Raw genomic sequence first — 17,152 nt, forward strand, 5'->3', positions numbered from 1 at the left:
CAATAGCGTTAAGATAAATGAGTGTTGATGATCTTGACAGGGTTTCTTCCAGTGCTTATTAGGCCAGGTTTTCCTCCCCCCACCAGGCTAAGCATCACTTATTCATGTAAAATTTATTCATTTTCTCATGTCTGACTTTAACCGCATCTAATACTGTATTACGACGTGAGCACAACAGTGACAACTTAAGATTGATGTGTGAGAGCCTGAGAGGTTGGGTGTTTTCATCTGAACCCTTAAAACCTCCAGCAGGCTACGCTGCACTATTGACGTGTTAACGCGCGGCGCTAACAACTTAGCGACGTGACATGTCTCGGAGAAAGCGTAAAAACACGTTGGACGCTTCTTCTGAAGCGGGAAAATAACACCTCTTCTTAAGCTGAGCATGACGTCGCCTCGGCTCGTTCACCGCCGGGCCGGACTGAGCTCGATAACATTGACCCAGCACAGCCACTGGGTCGTTGGAGCTGCCCTGTGACTGCCTGAAGGAAAACCAGCGGGTTTCATCAGACTCGTAAAGTTTCTTGTTTTTGCTGGGGACCCCTTGTATTTTACCGCTGCCTCCTGCAGTCTTCCCCTATTAAAATTTAAAATGATTCTGTAAATTCCGTGTATCAATAGAAAAAATCTCTGCCTCTGCCAGCTGCAGTAAATGTAGTCTCCAAATAATAAATAAGAGGTGCATTTATCTGTGTATCTCCTTTGATCCGCATTAGTGATATTCTCAGCACCAGAACAATGAAGCAAAGAAACAGATTCCTGAGTTTGTTAGTAATTTTATTTATTAGGTGCATCTGACCTGTTCTATTTTTCTCTGAAATGAGATCAAATCAGTGCTTCTAAGAGTTGGCTCCACTCTGCACTAGAAATGTTTACTTTAGAGACGTGTCATAATCCCCCCCCCCCTCCCCCCCGCCACAGCTGGAAATATTCCTAGGGGAAACACTGAAATCACACATGGTTTCAGTGTAAAATGTCTGGTAATTTTCAAAATAAAAGACTTTTATAGCTATGCGGTTTCATACCTATGTAAATTAACACAAGTGACCTAATGGTTTATTTACTCCCAGCACTGGTTGGGAAGGGCAAAGGTGTGTTCTGCATGGCTTTAATTCTGGCAGTGGAGAGAAAAACATTATATATGGCATCAAACAATATCAAAAGCGATTTCTTTCTCCTTTTTGTTTAATAGCGGATGGCGTAAACGAACCTTTGAAGTCTTGAGCAACTTTGTGGTATAGCGAGTCCAGCTAGGAGGACAGTAGAGAAACCGCTCAGCAGCTGAGACTCTTCTAGCGTGGACTGGCACACAGCGAAGCACGCAAGTAAACGTTCCACGCCGCTGATGCCTCCAGTGTGAAGGAGGCGTTACAAAAAAGGGTTGCATTTATCAGGACTCCTGGGCCATTTAGAGCCTCAACAAAGTTTCATTGTGTTATATAAAAGCTCAAAAAACAGTTTCCAAATGTAAAGATAAATAAATATTCTAGGACCCCTTTAAAGATTGCTTAGGAGGTAATCGTATCCAGAATTTTTCAGAGCACCAACTTCTTGAAAGGAAATTCTTCAGTAAGAGTTACAACCAGAACTACATCTCTAGAAGTTTCTTCCTAAACAACTTTCCAGCTTGTTCTTTCTATTTTTGTCAAGAGCACACACACATGGGCCACGCACACACACTTAAATCCCTGGTTGTGTAGTAGCCTACAACATCACACTGACCCAATCCCTGATGGCTGTTTACAGCTGTCACAAAAGGGTTCGCCCTTCACACCACCTGCCTGAGGCGTGTAATCGTCAGCAGCCACTTAAACACCCGGGCTTATACGGACCAAATATAGTGAGGCCCATAGGCATACTGAAGACACAGCAACACCTGGCACATACATGTCATCATTTTAGAGTAATTTTACCACCATCCAAACCTCAGTGAGCACAGCTGCAGTGGGTACAAACACAGCAGCACACACTCTCACACAGTGTGTGAATAATCAGATTCTCAAAGTGAAATCCCCGAAGCGCTGAGATCACAACCTGCCCTTTTGGGTAAACTTTAAAAAGCTCTTTACCGCTATTATTTTTTACCTTCTACTATTTCCTCTTGAGAAACAAAGAATAACAATTCTCCTCATCATAAAAATGTTCAGACACCCTCCTCCCTTGGATCACCTATTGTCAACTTTATTGACTTGATTGGCTTAAAAACTAGCAAAGGGGTATGTTTGTTTTGGATTTTGGAGTGAAGAATTTCTTACAATCATTTTCTCAGCTTGGCACAAAAAAGTGTCTCCACGCTCATTTGTACCCACAATCACTGGACAAGTCCCAACATTGTTAAACTCTAGAAGAATTTCCCAGACTAACGCAAAAAAAAATATTGTGATGTTAGGTAATGGCTGAAGCTGTTTACTTTCATGTGTATGGAGGTTTTGTTCAGTGCTAAACAATAAAAACCTGGACACTTTTCATGCTGTCACTATCCAAAACGTCGTTGATTACAAAGCCAATCATACGTTTCAATTACATCATGTTTTTATATGAATTCAAATGTATTTTTGCAGCTTTGTTTCCAGTCAAAGGCTTGGCAGTGTCGTGGTGAAGCTAAATGAAAATGTTCTGCTAACAATAAAGCAGAATAACAGAGGGGGTGGGGTGGTAGAACTCGTTTTGCCAACTTAACTACAAGGTCAGACAAGTAAAAGAAATCAGAAACTGCTGCAGCAGAACAGAAGTCTAACAAGAAAATGAACGTGCCTGTACATCAGTAGCACGGGAAATTTAAGTCTACACAGCTATACAAAAGAAAAGGAGAATTTAAAAAAAGAGAAAAAGCAACAAACAGGTTTTTAAAATTATTAAAAATGCTCCCACCCAACATAAACACACAAAAGGTTCAACGACACCCAAAAAACCTGCGTTCTAAACAGAACATACATCCTGGTGATTCTGGTGTATGTCATCCTGACCAGATGCCCAAACCACCTCAACTGACTCCTTTCGATCCGGAGGAGCAGCGGTTCTACTCCGAGTCCCTCCCCAATGTCCGAGCTCCTCACCCTATCTCTAAGGCTGAGCCCGGCCACCCTACGGAGGAAACTCCTTTTGGCTGCTCGAATCCGCAATCTTGTTCTTTCGGTCATTACCCAAAGCTCATGACCATAGGTGAGGATTGGGTCGTAGATCGACCGGTAAATCGAGAGCCTGGCTTTCTGGCTCAGCTCCCTCTTCACCACGACAGATCGGCTCAGCGTCCGCATCACTGCAGACGCCGAACCAATCCGCCTGTCGATCTCCCGATCCCTCCTACCCTCACTCATGAACAAGACCCCGAGATACTTTAACTCCTCCACTTGAGGTAGGACCTCTCTCCTGACCCGGAGTTGGCAAGCCACCCTTTTCCGGTCAAGAACCATGGTCTTAGATTTGGAGGTGCTGATCCTCATCCCAGCCGCTTCACATTCGGCCGCGAACCTACCCAGCAAGAGCTGAAGGTCAGAGCTGGATGAAGCTAGGAGGACCACATCATCCGCAAAAAGCAGAGACGAGATTCTCCTGCCACCAAACTCGACACACTCCACACCACGGCTGCGCCTAGAAATTCTGTCCATAAAGGTAATGAACAGAACCGGTGACAAAGGGCAGCCCTGGCGGAGTCCAAACCTCACCGGGAACAGGTCCGACTTACTACCGGCTATGCGGACCAAACTCACGCTCCTCTGGTAAAGGGACTGAATGGACCTTACCAGAAAGCCACCCACCCCATACTCCTGGAGCGTCCCCCACAGGGTGACTCTGGGGACACGGTCATAAGCCTTCTCCAAATCCACAAAGCACATGTGGATTGGTTGGGCAAACTCCCATGCCCCCTCCATCACCCTTGCAAGGGTATAGAGCTGGTCCACAGTTCCACGGCCAGGACGAAAACCACATTGCTCCTCCTCTATCTGAGATTCAACTATCGATCGGACCCTCCTCTCCAGTACCCTGGAGTATACCTTTCCAGGGAGGCTGAGTGTGATCCCCCTATATTTGGAACACACCCTCAGGTCACCCTTCTTAAAGATGGGGACCACCACCCCGGTCTGCCACTCCACAGGAACTGCCCCCGATGACCATGTAATGTTGCAGAGACGTGTCAACCATGACAGCCCTACAACATCCATAGCCTTGAGATACCCAGGACGAATCTCATCCACCCCCGAGGCTCCGCCGCTGTGTAGTTGTTTGACTACCTCAGCAAATTCTGCCCCCGAGATTGGACAGTCCATCCCCAGGTCTCCCGGCTCTGGTTCCTCCTCGGAACGAGCGTAGGTGGGACTGAGGAGCTCCTCAAAGTACTCCTTCCACCGTCCGACTATAGCCCCAGTTGACGTCAGCAGCTCCCCATCCCCACTGTAGAATTGTGTGTACTGAAACTCTAATAATTTCCCTCTGGGATTAATAAAGTATCTTTGAATTTGAACTCTCCATTAACTGTTTTGGCTCATTTTAAAAAATGTGTTCTTTGCTCACACAAAAACAATAACACTTATCTTTATATTTCTGTGTACTATTAAAATGTTCTTGGTCTGGAGATCTGTAATAAAATGCCATTAGTGCCTAAACTGAGTGGTATGGTCCGTGCAGTGTAATGACTTTTCCCATTTTGGTGAGAAAATACCCCAATTATCACAATTATAAAAGGAACAAATGCCTTCCCAGCAACACTTTTTACATTTTAAGAGAAATTAAAGTTAATAGTCTGTAAAAATAAGGAAAATAATACAAAATAATGTTAAGATAAAGGTGGTTGGGTTGGACTGGATCCATGTCACCATGAAAACCACAATGCCGTGGTTTCATACAGGGAAACGGCGCCCATCTTCGTCGGAGTAGAAAATTCAAAATTGTGCAGCAGCATGCAAGCGCACGCACTCAAACACTATGTCTAAAGGTATTTTACATTGTTAAAAAGACTATTGCATTTGAAACTGCTAACTAGCACATCGACAGTACTACAGCAACTAAAGGAATCAACCGTCAAACCTAAAGTCCACCAGAACCGACAGGAAAATGGAGAGAAGGAGGTAAAACTCCTCCACTTTGGGCAGATCGCTGACAAGGATATTAAATTAAGCCATGTGTTTCCAAAATGCCCAAACTCAAACAAAACTTGTTTCACAAAGATGTCAAACAGCTTGTGTTTGACTTTTTGTTTGGTCAACCACACATCTGTCAGGTCTTGCAGTGGGCCTTGAAATGTTTACAAATCACTAACTTTTCCCTAAACTTAGCGTCAGAAGAAACGGCTTATTTTATTTATTCAACGTGTGAGAACAGAAATAGGTCAACTAGGAACCACATTAACACATCAAAAAAATAAAGGCAAGACTGACTCTGTATAAAGCTAAGAGAGTCACTGAGAAGAGGCTTCATCTTCCAGGCTTTTCTATAGTCTCACATTCAAGAGTTGACTATAAGCAAACAAATCTAAACTACGTAAACAAAAATATGCACAGCTGAAGCGCACGTTTGTGTCCTCACCTGTTGATATAGCTTATATCTGAGCATTAACTAACTCACTTCTTCATCTGAGGAATGGGTCCGAAGAGTGACAGAAACCAGTGGCGGTGCAGCTACAGGAACAGGCTTGTCCTGGCTGAGCGTTGGTATGGCAACCACACTACCAGGAACGGCGTGTGGCGTCTGGATCTGCAGCAACTGGCTTGGCTGAGACAGCACAACAGGAAGGCCTGGGAGAAACACAGCGTATGCACGTTAGCAAATTACAGGTGCACGTTATACTGTAATCATCCGTTCAAGTGTGAAAACACTGATTAATGCACACTGTCATTATCGTTACATCTGGGTGCATTCTGGTTCTTAGAGGGTTAAACTGAGTTGCGTATGACACAAGATCATATTTAACCAGTGTTCTGATGTTAGCATGTATGCAGCTGTTGTGATGGGTCAAAACTCCATCAGGGTTGTTCAAATGCTGCCGCCAGGTTTAAATCCCAGAGGACTAACTTAATAAATGCAAAGTATGAGGGTGGATTTACCTCTATGAACTATTGAAATGCAATCAAATCTGCAGCTAATCAAGATAAACGCTTAAAACTACAAAACAGCACATCAGATTATGGGGCGGTATGGTCTGTGGATGATCTGGACTCTCATCATTTTACTCATAAAACTTCTGTGAATCTCTGGTAATGATTTAAGAATAAATACAAATGTTAACCCACCTGTTTAAATTAAGTCCTGCTCCCTCAACCTCTCTTCTCCCCACCTCTGGTGACCTACATTAGCCTCCCGTCTTTATCACAGATCTAAATGCTTCGAGTACAGGTGGAGAAGATGTTCGCCATCTTGACCTGTGGTCCTAAATCTTCACATTCCAAACTGAGAGGTGTGTGACTAAGCATGAACATGCATGTGTGTTCAGCCCTAAAGTGAAATAAACGTGCAAAACCTCAACAAACCTGTGTTGATTCATGTTCTGTTTCACGCCGAAAGTGCCAAGAGTGAACCTGAATCTGTGCCAGAGACCATCGCTCAGACAGACCCACCGATCTCTAAACAGCGTGTCGATGCTCATCATGTGGATGTGTTAGATTTGCTGATAAATATAGGAGCTGCCAACACCTCGTCTTTTATCCAAAATGTAAAAAGATTTATGAAGCTAGAGCAAAAACAGTTAAAAATATTGAGTGCAGCTGTTAGTTCAGGAACAAATTACTGCCCACAATCTATAAAAATCATCTCTTTTTTTGAAGAATAATTGATGTTCCCCTGTAGGGAATTTTAACAGCATTGAGAAATTAGCTGAACTTCTAACAGTCAACAAACTGGGCTTGGTGTGACATCCATCTCAGAACTTGAATTTTCTTTTGTAAGCATCTGCTCTTTTGGACAATACCACGTCAAAAGGAAAAGACGAATTTTATTGCTCCGCGAGAGAGGTCAGATTCTCCACCCACTGGGGTCTCAAGCTATGACACAAGTATTTATACTGGCCTAGATACTGTTGATGTAACATCACCAGGCAAGCTAAACCACAAAAGCTACAAGCTACAATCACGACTTCAAGGCGCAGCACAGAGAAAACAGTATTGATTTAATGTTTATCATGGCTGAATATTTCGGACAATAACAAATGCCAGCCAAAATTAAAAATACCTTCTTAAGAAAAAAATATGAGTCTTACTAAGTACTCTTTACTAAAGCTGGAGATTTCATATTAACCAATGTTAGCACCCCCTCTACTGGTCAAGAATAAAACAGCATTTTTTAAACACCAACCAAATGACATAGCAAAGCATTTCATTAAAATAGTATTACCTCTAAGTGATGAGATACCGAGTCATCTAGATGTTACTAGTGAAACGGTTTGACGTGCAAAGCTGAGTGATGAAAGGTTTTGTGCTCAGAGTGCTGCAGTGTGAGCTCTGACCTGCAGGGGGCGCTGGCTGAATGGTAACTGGAGGGGGTTTAACCACAGGCAGCATGGTGGTCTGCAGAGGCTGGATGATGATCGTCTTGGCCTGTAAAGGAGCCGCTGCTGCTGGGGTCAAGGGCACAGCTGTAATCAGAGGTCTGGGCTGGATGGCGATCCTTGTTCCCGTCTGAATGGGCCTTTTGACAGGCTGAGCTGCTTTTACTGCAATGTGGTCAAGTGGGATGATTATTAAAAAATGAATATTAACTCAATAATTGCACAGTTCTTTTTTTTTAAAAGAACTGTTTATCAAAATGCTACTGTCATTTTCTGATGAGACTCTTGTCTATTTTTACTCAAACTGGTGCTAAAAGAGCCAGAGATTTTTCCTCACCTCGCGTCCCCTGAGTGGCCCTTTTTGCTGCTTTCTTCGGTGGGAAAGAGATTTCAGAAAAGCCACTGGACTCTGAGCAGACGGACACTGGAGAGAGCTGTGGAGACAGAGCCTCATCCTAGATGGAGAAGCAGATTTAATTTAGGATCCTGACTCTGATAAACTCTTCTTTAAGAACCAGCAGTAAGAAATCAGCTGTGGTGCAGCAAAGTGAATTACTTAAATGAATAAACATATATATCTCCTCCTCAGCACCCCTGACTTAAGATGCATTAGATAAAATCTATCAAGTGTCCTTGTCAACATAGAAAGACTTACAGCAGATAAACGTGTCCTTGCATTGTCAGGATTAGCAGAATGAATACGTGTGTTGACTGTCAGTCCAGAGTAAAATATCTGACCCATGTCTTTGTTTTGACACGCTGTGAAAACATCTGCCTGCTAAATTATTCTAATGTGGCTGATGTTGTCAGCACCTTTTGTTAACGAGGGGCTGACACTCAGTTCAGATGACAGTTAATAATTACCAAGACAAGGTGTTAATGGCGTCTGTTAATAAGTTTTTCAAGTCCGTATGTGTCACTCCCCAAATGCAAAGAGCTGCCGTTTGATTACTATAAGAACAGATGTTGCTTTTTACCCCAGCGGCACAGAAAGATGAGCAAATACGCAAATAACCCCAATGGCAATGACACATATTTACAATGGAAATTTTATTCAAATACAGGAAATGAGGTGGGGAGAAGAGAGGAGGACATGTCTTACTTGGAAAGAAGAGGGAGACAAAACTTCCAGAGAGGCAGGAGAGGGGACGGAGCTGAGAGTGTGAGCTGGTGACAGAGAGTCCACGCTCACCTCACCATCTGGATGCACAAGGACACACACACACACACACCTCGTAAATATACCTGCTCAATCAGCATATTTTTAACCTGGGTCCTAACATTTCTTATCACCTTTTTTCAGTAGAATCATAAAACAACATAAAAAGAAATGAACAACTGTAACCCCGACGTCACACTGGAAGCATCAGCGGCGCTTCAAATTAATTATTTAACCAGGAAGGTCCCACTGAGATTAAACACCTCATTTTCAAGGGAGTCCTGGCCAAGAGGCAGCAAAAGTTAGCTACAATTTTTTCAGCTACAGACATGTTATGTACAAAATTACAGAAGGCAGTTACAACACAGCGAATCCATCTCAAGGGATCTCGGTCTGGTTTTAAATGTATTCAAGGAGAGAAACTCTGTTTCCAGTTCTCCTGCAGAAAAAACATTTGAATCCATTATAGTCTTTGGGGCTGATCAGAACAGGTCGCGGTGTGGAAATGATCAGGTTCATCCTAGAAGCAGCTAGCCTGGCCTGCCAGACTCCTCCTCTGTTTAACTCTGCACAGAAAGGGTCTGGGAACTCTCCTATTCAAATACCCCCCCCCCCCCCCCCCCCCCCCCCGTGACAATTCTAACCGAGCCAATCAGCACCGAGTAGCATGCGTAACGTCACACACCATAACGCAGAGTTTGTCATAAACATGGCGACTGAAATGGAGTTCGCTGCGGCTCTTTCCTCTGTTCTAAATGACCTGAATGTCTTTAAAACAACAACAACAACAACAAGTGGAATCACCAAAAGCGTTTCTTCTAAAGAAAGACGTCTGCGCTGTCACCAGACGCCATTTTTTTTTACTACAGCTAAAAAACTACAGCGTTGCGCGGTACAGACGGCATTTCCATCTATTTTCTGATTGGTTATTTTTGAGCTGCCTAGCCCCGCTGCGCCGCTAAAGATAGGATTGTGTTCTATTTCACTTGTAAGTCGCTTTGGACAAAAGCATCTGCTAAATACATAAACATACTTCAAGCTGCTTGGACATGAACATTTTTGCAGTTAACATCACACAGGAAATCACACATGGTTTCAGTGTAAAATGTCTGGTAATTTTGAAAATAGAAGACTACCGTAGCGATGTGATTTAATATATACGTAGATTACGTCGATACATATGACCTAATTGGTCCCAGTATTGTTCCAGTAGTGTTTTTTTCATGTCTTTAATCCTGGCAGTAGAGGGGAACAACATCATAAATGACATCATCAAACGGTGATACCCAACGTGATTTCCTTCTTCTTTTTTGTGGATTAATGGCGAATGGAATAAACAAACCATGACCTTTGAAATCTTGAGGGATTTTGTGCTCCCACGAGTCCAGCGAGAAAGATGGCGGAGAAGTCGTTCTGCAGCTGAGACTCTCCCGGTGTAGACTGATGCACAGTGAAGCACGCCATACCGCACTGCTGATGCCTCCAGTGTGAAGTTGGAGTAAGCCATAACTTGTTTATTTTACTAGGGATGCACCGATGGATCGGCATTTGATCCCAATCGGCCGATAGCACCCCTATCGGTTTTGATCAGAGTTTTCAAAATAGATCAAAGCAGACCGATCAGACCATTTTAGATTAGGTTACATTTCCTTTATTCCCAGATTATAATGAGTGCTACAAACTACATAATCTTGTAGAAAATTTCTGGCCAATCCACGTGATTGGTATCGATGATCGGTGATCAGCATTCTTTGATATCGGTATCGGTGATCGGCAGCAACAAACCTGATCGGTGCATCCCTATATTTTACCAACAGATGAACAAAACCACTTGTACCAATATTGTTCCATTCAGGTGAAATAAATGAATGTTCTGATCCAGATGTGACACGCATGGTCATGCTAGTGTTACTTTACCTGTGCAGGTGCTTCTTGGTTCAATTTCATCCCACGAAGGAATATCGATGTCAATGTCCAGATCTGGACCTGCGTTGGCCTGAAAATCAAACGAGGATCTTTGAAAAACGTTTAACCTCAAGTAAAATGCAGCAAGGACCCAAAACAAATGTAGAATTATGAGTCTATTACATAAACCTGTAGTGTGAACAAACATTGTTTTCCATCTTTATTCAGAGGTTACTCACATAGCCGCCGCTCTCCAGAGCTTCAAGCAGCTCGTCTGCATCCCCCAGGTTACCCAGCTCATCAAACAAGCTTATATCTGTGTAGCAGAACAAAAATACACCAATCCAACTGGTTCTAATCCAATTAAAAATGACAAAAGTAAAAATGACAAAAGAAAGAAAACAAACTGCAAACATGACATGAAGTACAAGTCTTTTTGCATCCAAAAAGTGTTTTGTCAATAAAATTTAGATGCACAAATCACATTTTTAAAGTTTGTTTTGATTTAACTTTATTTAGCAGTTAACAATAAAAGGATTGCTTCAGGCATTGTACAAAATAACACACGGGTATTTATTTCCCCCCACAATTTCTGATTTTTATTTGAACCTGCAGAACGAATTTAAAATGTTAACTGGGTGGATTTATAAATAAAGCCATATAACTGATGCTTTTGTAAATTAGTAACACTGAGATGGTCTGAACTATAGATGCCGGAGTACTTTCTGATGCTTCCTGGCCTGTTTAAAAGTTTCAGTTTATTAGGATGACGGACTGTGATCCAGCTTTATTTAAAAGGTAAGATAGGAAAAGAGTCTCAGAGCATTGCCCTTCACCCTTGAGCATTTTTTCCTGTTTGTGTGAAATGTTGGAAGAGTATGGCTTTAGGCAACGATATCTGAAAATAACACTGCATTGTTGTGGTAAATTGATGTTAGTCCTGACTTCAGGCTGAGGAAAGCATTCATTTCTGTAGCAATATCCTCAAAATGCTGTGACTAACATGTTTTTCCAGTAGTAGGGAACCTTTTTTATGATAAACGAGATTATTATGTCTCAGCAAAAGAAAATCATGCATTTAACTAGAACTGCAAAACATTTATTTTATTTGACTTGATGTTCATTGGATCTAATGGTTTTAGCCAAAACACAGGACAGGAGATGTCAAGGATGGCAATTTGTGTATAAACATTTTTTCTGTTGATGAAATGGTAGTTTGTCAAATTTTTAATGCCATGTTTCTAAAAAAAACTAATACTACTCCCCTCTTGTAAATTGTTTAGTTGAAAAGGGCACAAGCTGTTAGTTGTATGAAAACATTGATTACAGGAAAAACCATAACGTACTATAAAATACCAGGTATTTAGCAACAGCGCTTTACAATCAGGTCCATCTCAACAAAGCAAGCAAACAAAGCATTTGCCTCAGGGCCAGACGATTACTGCTTATTACAGAAATGCAATGATAAACTGTTTATCTGTGTAAGTGTGTCTTTATGTTGGATAGATTTACTGTGCACATTATAAGTAGACAAGATTTTAGAGATGCTATGCAGTTTGAACTTACTTTATAGGTTAGTTGTTATTGGATGGAGTTTGTTTTGCAAATGTAAACATCATCAAGCATGCAGTATTATGTAAGACATGTAAACTGTCTTTGCTCTGTCCTTCAAATATTTTAATGATGTATAATGTTTGGGTTAACTGAAGCCTTGAAACAACCCTGTCAACAATAATTGCTACACAGTTACATCAGCAATCTGATATAATCATCAAAGAGAGGCACACGTTATTTTACTTATTCAGTTCTCTTTATTAATTCTTGCTCCAACATGCTAGACCAGTGCTTTTAAGACAAAACCACGTGGCCCATTTGAACATTTAAAGAACAATTATGGTTTCACAGCAAACAAAACTTCCTGATTTAAATTTCAAACTCATTCGTTTCTGATCATGTCATGTGGTCTGTGATTCATATGTGAATAGTCTTCCTGTATACAACGTTACATAATCGTTACATCATGCGAAACACGTGGAACACTTTGGAACGTCTTTTAACCTCAAAACCGAGTAGTTACTTTCCAGTGCTCCTCTTACACCTGCTAAGATACGGCACTTTAAGTTTTAGTCAAGATGCTAATATTTGCATCTTAGCATCCACGGTTAGCTAATGCTAACCGGCTAGCTGAGACATAAATGATACTGAAACTATCTTCAAAACGTATACTTCAAATACAATCTGGTAATTTTAAAAAGGGACCTGTTAAAATATTCCCCAGTCATTTACTAAACATTTTCTTTGTAAAATAGCGACGTGTTGCTAACTTCCTGTGTGGTTGTTTCTAGAAGAATCATATCTTACCCCACTCTCCTCCATGGTCGATGGACAAGATGCCCGAGTCGTTATCCATCAGTGACGATTGTTGACAATTTCCCAAGTCTAGCATTAAGTCGGATGACATTTTCCTTTGAACTCATCAGTGTAACTTTGCAAAAAAACTGTTACCTAAACGACGAGTCACATTCTCCGTGAGAGACTACCCATCAGACACCTAAATACACGTCTGTATTTACCGTAAATCTACGGGTGCCGCCGAGGGGTAAGTGACCAGAATTCTGCATAACAGCTGTGGTTGCCCAAGTGAGCCACAAGAGGGCAGAATTGCACAGCGTGCCTGGCAGAGTGGTATGTTTTCTCAAGTTGATTTCGAAAAAGAAGTCAGTCAGTTAATAATCTATGCGCGTGAAGGCATATAACAAGACTTTCACGCATTAAAACTTTTAATTATACAGTAATTTCTGAATATTTTAAGCCCACATCTGTGAGATTTTACGCAGAGGTGTACACTGATATGTCTTATATGAGAGCAAAATTTGAACATTGCATGATTTCTATGAAATTCTAAACTGAAACATTACTTATAGTGACTTTTCATGTTTCTCAACAACATTGTCAAAGCACACGTCAAACAAACAAGAGGACCTTGAGTTGTGATTGTCTTGTAATTGTGCCAAGTTATACACAAACACGTTTAGTACATTAGGGTGCATAATATGATCGTGATACGGTTTGTGCTCAAGTGGAGCAGCTATGCACCTTAAGCAAGTTGATATTGAAAACGTTTAAATAATTCAAAATAACTAAACTTTTATAACTGTATTTGACTTGAAACCCATGTTAAACCTCCTACAGGGCAATTTGGTCATGGCCTCTTCGTCAGATTTGGCAGGTTCTTCTTTCACCAGGCTAATGTGGTGCTGAGGTTTCACATCTAGTGTGAATTTTACATTAATATCATAACCACATGTCCTATCACTTGGTCTGCAGTGACTATAACTGAATTTTTGGTCTTTCTTAAAGTGTCACAAAAGCAAAAAAGAAGGATGTGTCCATATGGTGACATTAAATGCTAGCTTTAAAGTAAATTTCTGATTGAAAATGCTTTCAAAATCATTTACTTCATCTGTGTGTTATAAAAATGCTTGGTCTCAGTAGTGAAAGACACTGTGTGTTAAAAATCAGCAGCAGGTGCACACTGGGCCTAATCCCTTGTGGGCCTTTCAGGCCATTCTGAGATTAACCTGAGGTGGTCCGATTCAGCTCTTTTCAAAAAGAACAAGCCCCTAGTCTGTCTTAACTTATTACTGTAAGGTGAAGGCTAATGTAAAGGTCAACCATCTGCCCGGAGTCTAACCTACAGCCCAGTCTGAAACCCAATCAGCAATCTCAGCTGCTCAAGAAGAAGAAGAAGAAGAAGAAAACATCATTTCTATAGCGCCTCTCAAGATAAAAATCATGAGGCACTTCACAAAAACAAAAAATGTAAAAATATAAAAAAGCATTTAGAAAATGTTTAAAAATATGTTTAAAATGAGCAAAAATAGGCAATTGTGATTTAAAAAATGTTAAGAAATTACCATTAGCAGTCCTAATAACGTCCCAGGCAAGTTTACATTGTGACTGAGCGATCCTACAGAGCCTTAATATGTGCTGAAAGCATAAACCATATGTTCAAAAATAAGAGTCTGATTGGAGTGGTGCTTTAAATTAATGTTGGGTGTGCAAGGCTCATCATATTGATTGTGTGGAAAGCTGCTAACGCACAGACGTGGATAGCAGATTACCAGGTTAGACTGATAAGGACCGGTTTATGGAACATTAGAGCAAAATGGATTAAGGCTTTTGGTCTCATTGTTCTACAATTTGGTGTGTATTTTAACTGAACCAACATGTACAAGTCAATTCTGCTTTCTACATGTTGTAATATTTAGGCAAAATATTGATGTAACTATTTGAAACAGAGCGCGTTAAAAATCTCAATGGATTGTTGCAAATGTCAGTGCTTTTTCAACCTTCTACTGGATAGGCTGAGAGACTGGGTAGGCCTATCAGGAAGTGCTCTGGTGTGGTTTTCCTCTTATCTGTCTGAGAGTACCTTCTCTGTGGCTGTCTCCAAGTTTAGGTCCTCCACCACCTCCCTAACTCAGGGTGTCCCGCAAGGTTCTGTGCTGGGGCCTCTTCTCTTCCTCATCTATCTGCCTCTCCAGCACATCCTGAGCTCTTTTAAAATAATCTCCTACCATCTTTATGCAGATGACATCCAATTGTACGTCTCCTTTAAGTCTCATGAGATGTCCAAGCTACATCTGTTACACATCTGCTTAGACTCTATTAAAACCTGGATGGCTGGGCCAGGTGACAGATTTGCTGCTGTGGCCCCCAGATTCTGGACCTCTCTCCCTCTGATATTGAGATCAGTGGACCCAGTGGTCTCCTTTAAAAAGCAGCTGAAGACTCACCTGTTCAGACTGGCTTTGGTGTGACCTCCACCATTACCCTCTCCTTAGTCTGCTCTTTCTACTCATTCTGCCTTTCCTGGGATCCACTGATTTCCTATTAATTTTGTCTCTCCGTTTCCTTACATTTTTAATCACAATTTAATTTCTCATTTTAACCATATTTGTTTATATATATATATATATATATATATATATATATATATATATATATATTTAATTTACTTTATTTTGTTCTTGTGAAGCGCCTCATGATTTTTATCTTGAGAGGCGCTATATAAAAGATAATTTTCTTTCTTTCTTTCTTTCTTTCTTTCTTTCTTTCTTTCTTTCTTTCTTTCTTTCTTTCTTTCTAAATATTAGGAAATAAGGGTCCAAAAATCCTGCTGTGTTCTGCCACTCTCTGCTGAACCAGGCACTTGTTTTTTCCCCCTGAGTATGGCTTCCAAGGCATTCATTTGTACTAAAGACCACTGCAAATGCATTGATTAAATGACTGCCCCAAACCTTTAAACATACAGGCGATTCTTGAAACATGTTGTGTTGAAAAAAAAAACTATACTATGGTAACTGGAAATTTAAATCTGAATATGTTATCATTTATAAAGGCCTAACTTTTCTCGTTACCCTTTTCTACGTCATGATTTGCCCAAAATACATTTTGATTCGTTTTTTTCAAACACTCAGAGCAAAAGCTGTCTCAATAACATATTTGTGTTCAGAAGAATTCAAACTGTAGTCCGTTAAAAAAAATTCCACTGCAAACTGTTTTTCAAATATCACCATCACCATGATAGCTTGTAGAGAAATCATTTGGAAATGAAAGCTCTGTGTGAAGTGAACAAAGAAATGAAGCAGCATGCTGGTTTGGGGACAATGCAAGCCTAATGAAGAGAAGAAACAGAAGGCAGATGAAGTTACCAGAGTTTTTAGCCCAGGACACTCAAGCCAAGACACTTTTTAACTTCCAACTTCAATTTAGTTGTTTTTAAGCTAAACGATACTTGACAGTTAAGACACTTTTTGTTGGTGTAGTTATTTTTGTCCCATTTTGGTGCTATAGTCTAACAATTCTTTACACAGCAGAGGATAAAGGTCTTAATCGTCCACAAATGTAGTAAAAAAGATAAAAAGAGTTGAAAAAACAAGCTACTTCTGAGCAAAGAGAGAACGCTTCGCCCAAGCCACATTTCATCTTTTGTGTGCCAGATTGATGAGCCGTGAGATGGATGATGTTCTGTAGTGCTGTGTGGCATTGTCTTATCCTGGCCGCACAAAGAGTCAGGACACTTATCATCTCAGGCTTATGTATAGGGAGAGGGGAGGGGGGGTCAGAGTGGGGAAGGGGGTCCAGCAAGGTGGGGGGCGGTGCAGCTCCTTCTGATAAAGCATGATGGAGATGGGTTACTGACAGTGGAGGCAGATGGAGAGAATCATCTCCCATGACAACGCTGCCAGAACCTTCATCCAGACCGCCAGAAACAGAAACGGCAAAAGGCAAATAAACTTTGATCCTTTGGAATTTGTGTTAAACCAATGCATTGATGAACGGGTGATTTTTTTCACCATTGTACTTGAAAATGTTTGAAAGGTGGTGGTTTGTTATTTCTTTTTACTGTTGGGTTATTTAGCTCCTCTGTGCTTGTAAACAGGTGGCCTGTAGGTTTGTTGAGCTTGGTTTAGGATTAGGTTTTAGGACATTGTTTGGCGGGAATGTGACTGTGAATACAAAGGGATTAGCGCAAAGGGTTGCTTCACTGACGATGAGTTTGTTCTGGAGTGGGGGAGCTGCAATCTGAAGTTGATGGATGGACT

General features: G+C 41.1%; 1 protein-coding gene across 2 annotated transcripts in view; it reads right to left on the reverse strand.

The window, feature by feature from the left end:
• atf6 (activating transcription factor 6) overlaps positions 1 to 13,141 on the reverse strand; it is a 39,920-nt gene extending 26,779 nt beyond the window's left edge. For both annotated transcript variants that reach the window (XM_015971446.3, XM_015971445.3), the window contains exons 1-7: positions 12,903 to 13,141; positions 10,781 to 10,857; positions 10,554 to 10,632; positions 8,580 to 8,677; positions 7,815 to 7,932; positions 7,436 to 7,642; positions 5,563 to 5,732 (exon numbers count right to left, since the gene is read on the reverse strand). In XM_015971446.3, the coding sequence (XP_015826932.3) occupies positions 5,563 to 5,732; positions 7,436 to 7,642; positions 7,815 to 7,932; positions 8,580 to 8,677; positions 10,554 to 10,632; positions 10,781 to 10,857; positions 12,903 to 13,002 (849 nt within the window). In that variant the 5' untranslated portion in view covers positions 13,003 to 13,141. The remainder of the gene's footprint in view (positions 1 to 5,562; positions 5,733 to 7,435; positions 7,643 to 7,814; positions 7,933 to 8,579; positions 8,678 to 10,553; positions 10,633 to 10,780; positions 10,858 to 12,902) is intronic.
• Between the last annotated feature and the right edge of the window lie 4,011 nt (positions 13,142 to 17,152).

This window comes from Nothobranchius furzeri, chromosome 8, assembly GCF_043380555.1.
Source record: "Nothobranchius furzeri strain GRZ-AD chromosome 8, NfurGRZ-RIMD1, whole genome shotgun sequence".
Lineage (NCBI taxonomy): Eukaryota > Metazoa > Chordata > Actinopteri > Cyprinodontiformes > Nothobranchiidae > Nothobranchius > Nothobranchius furzeri.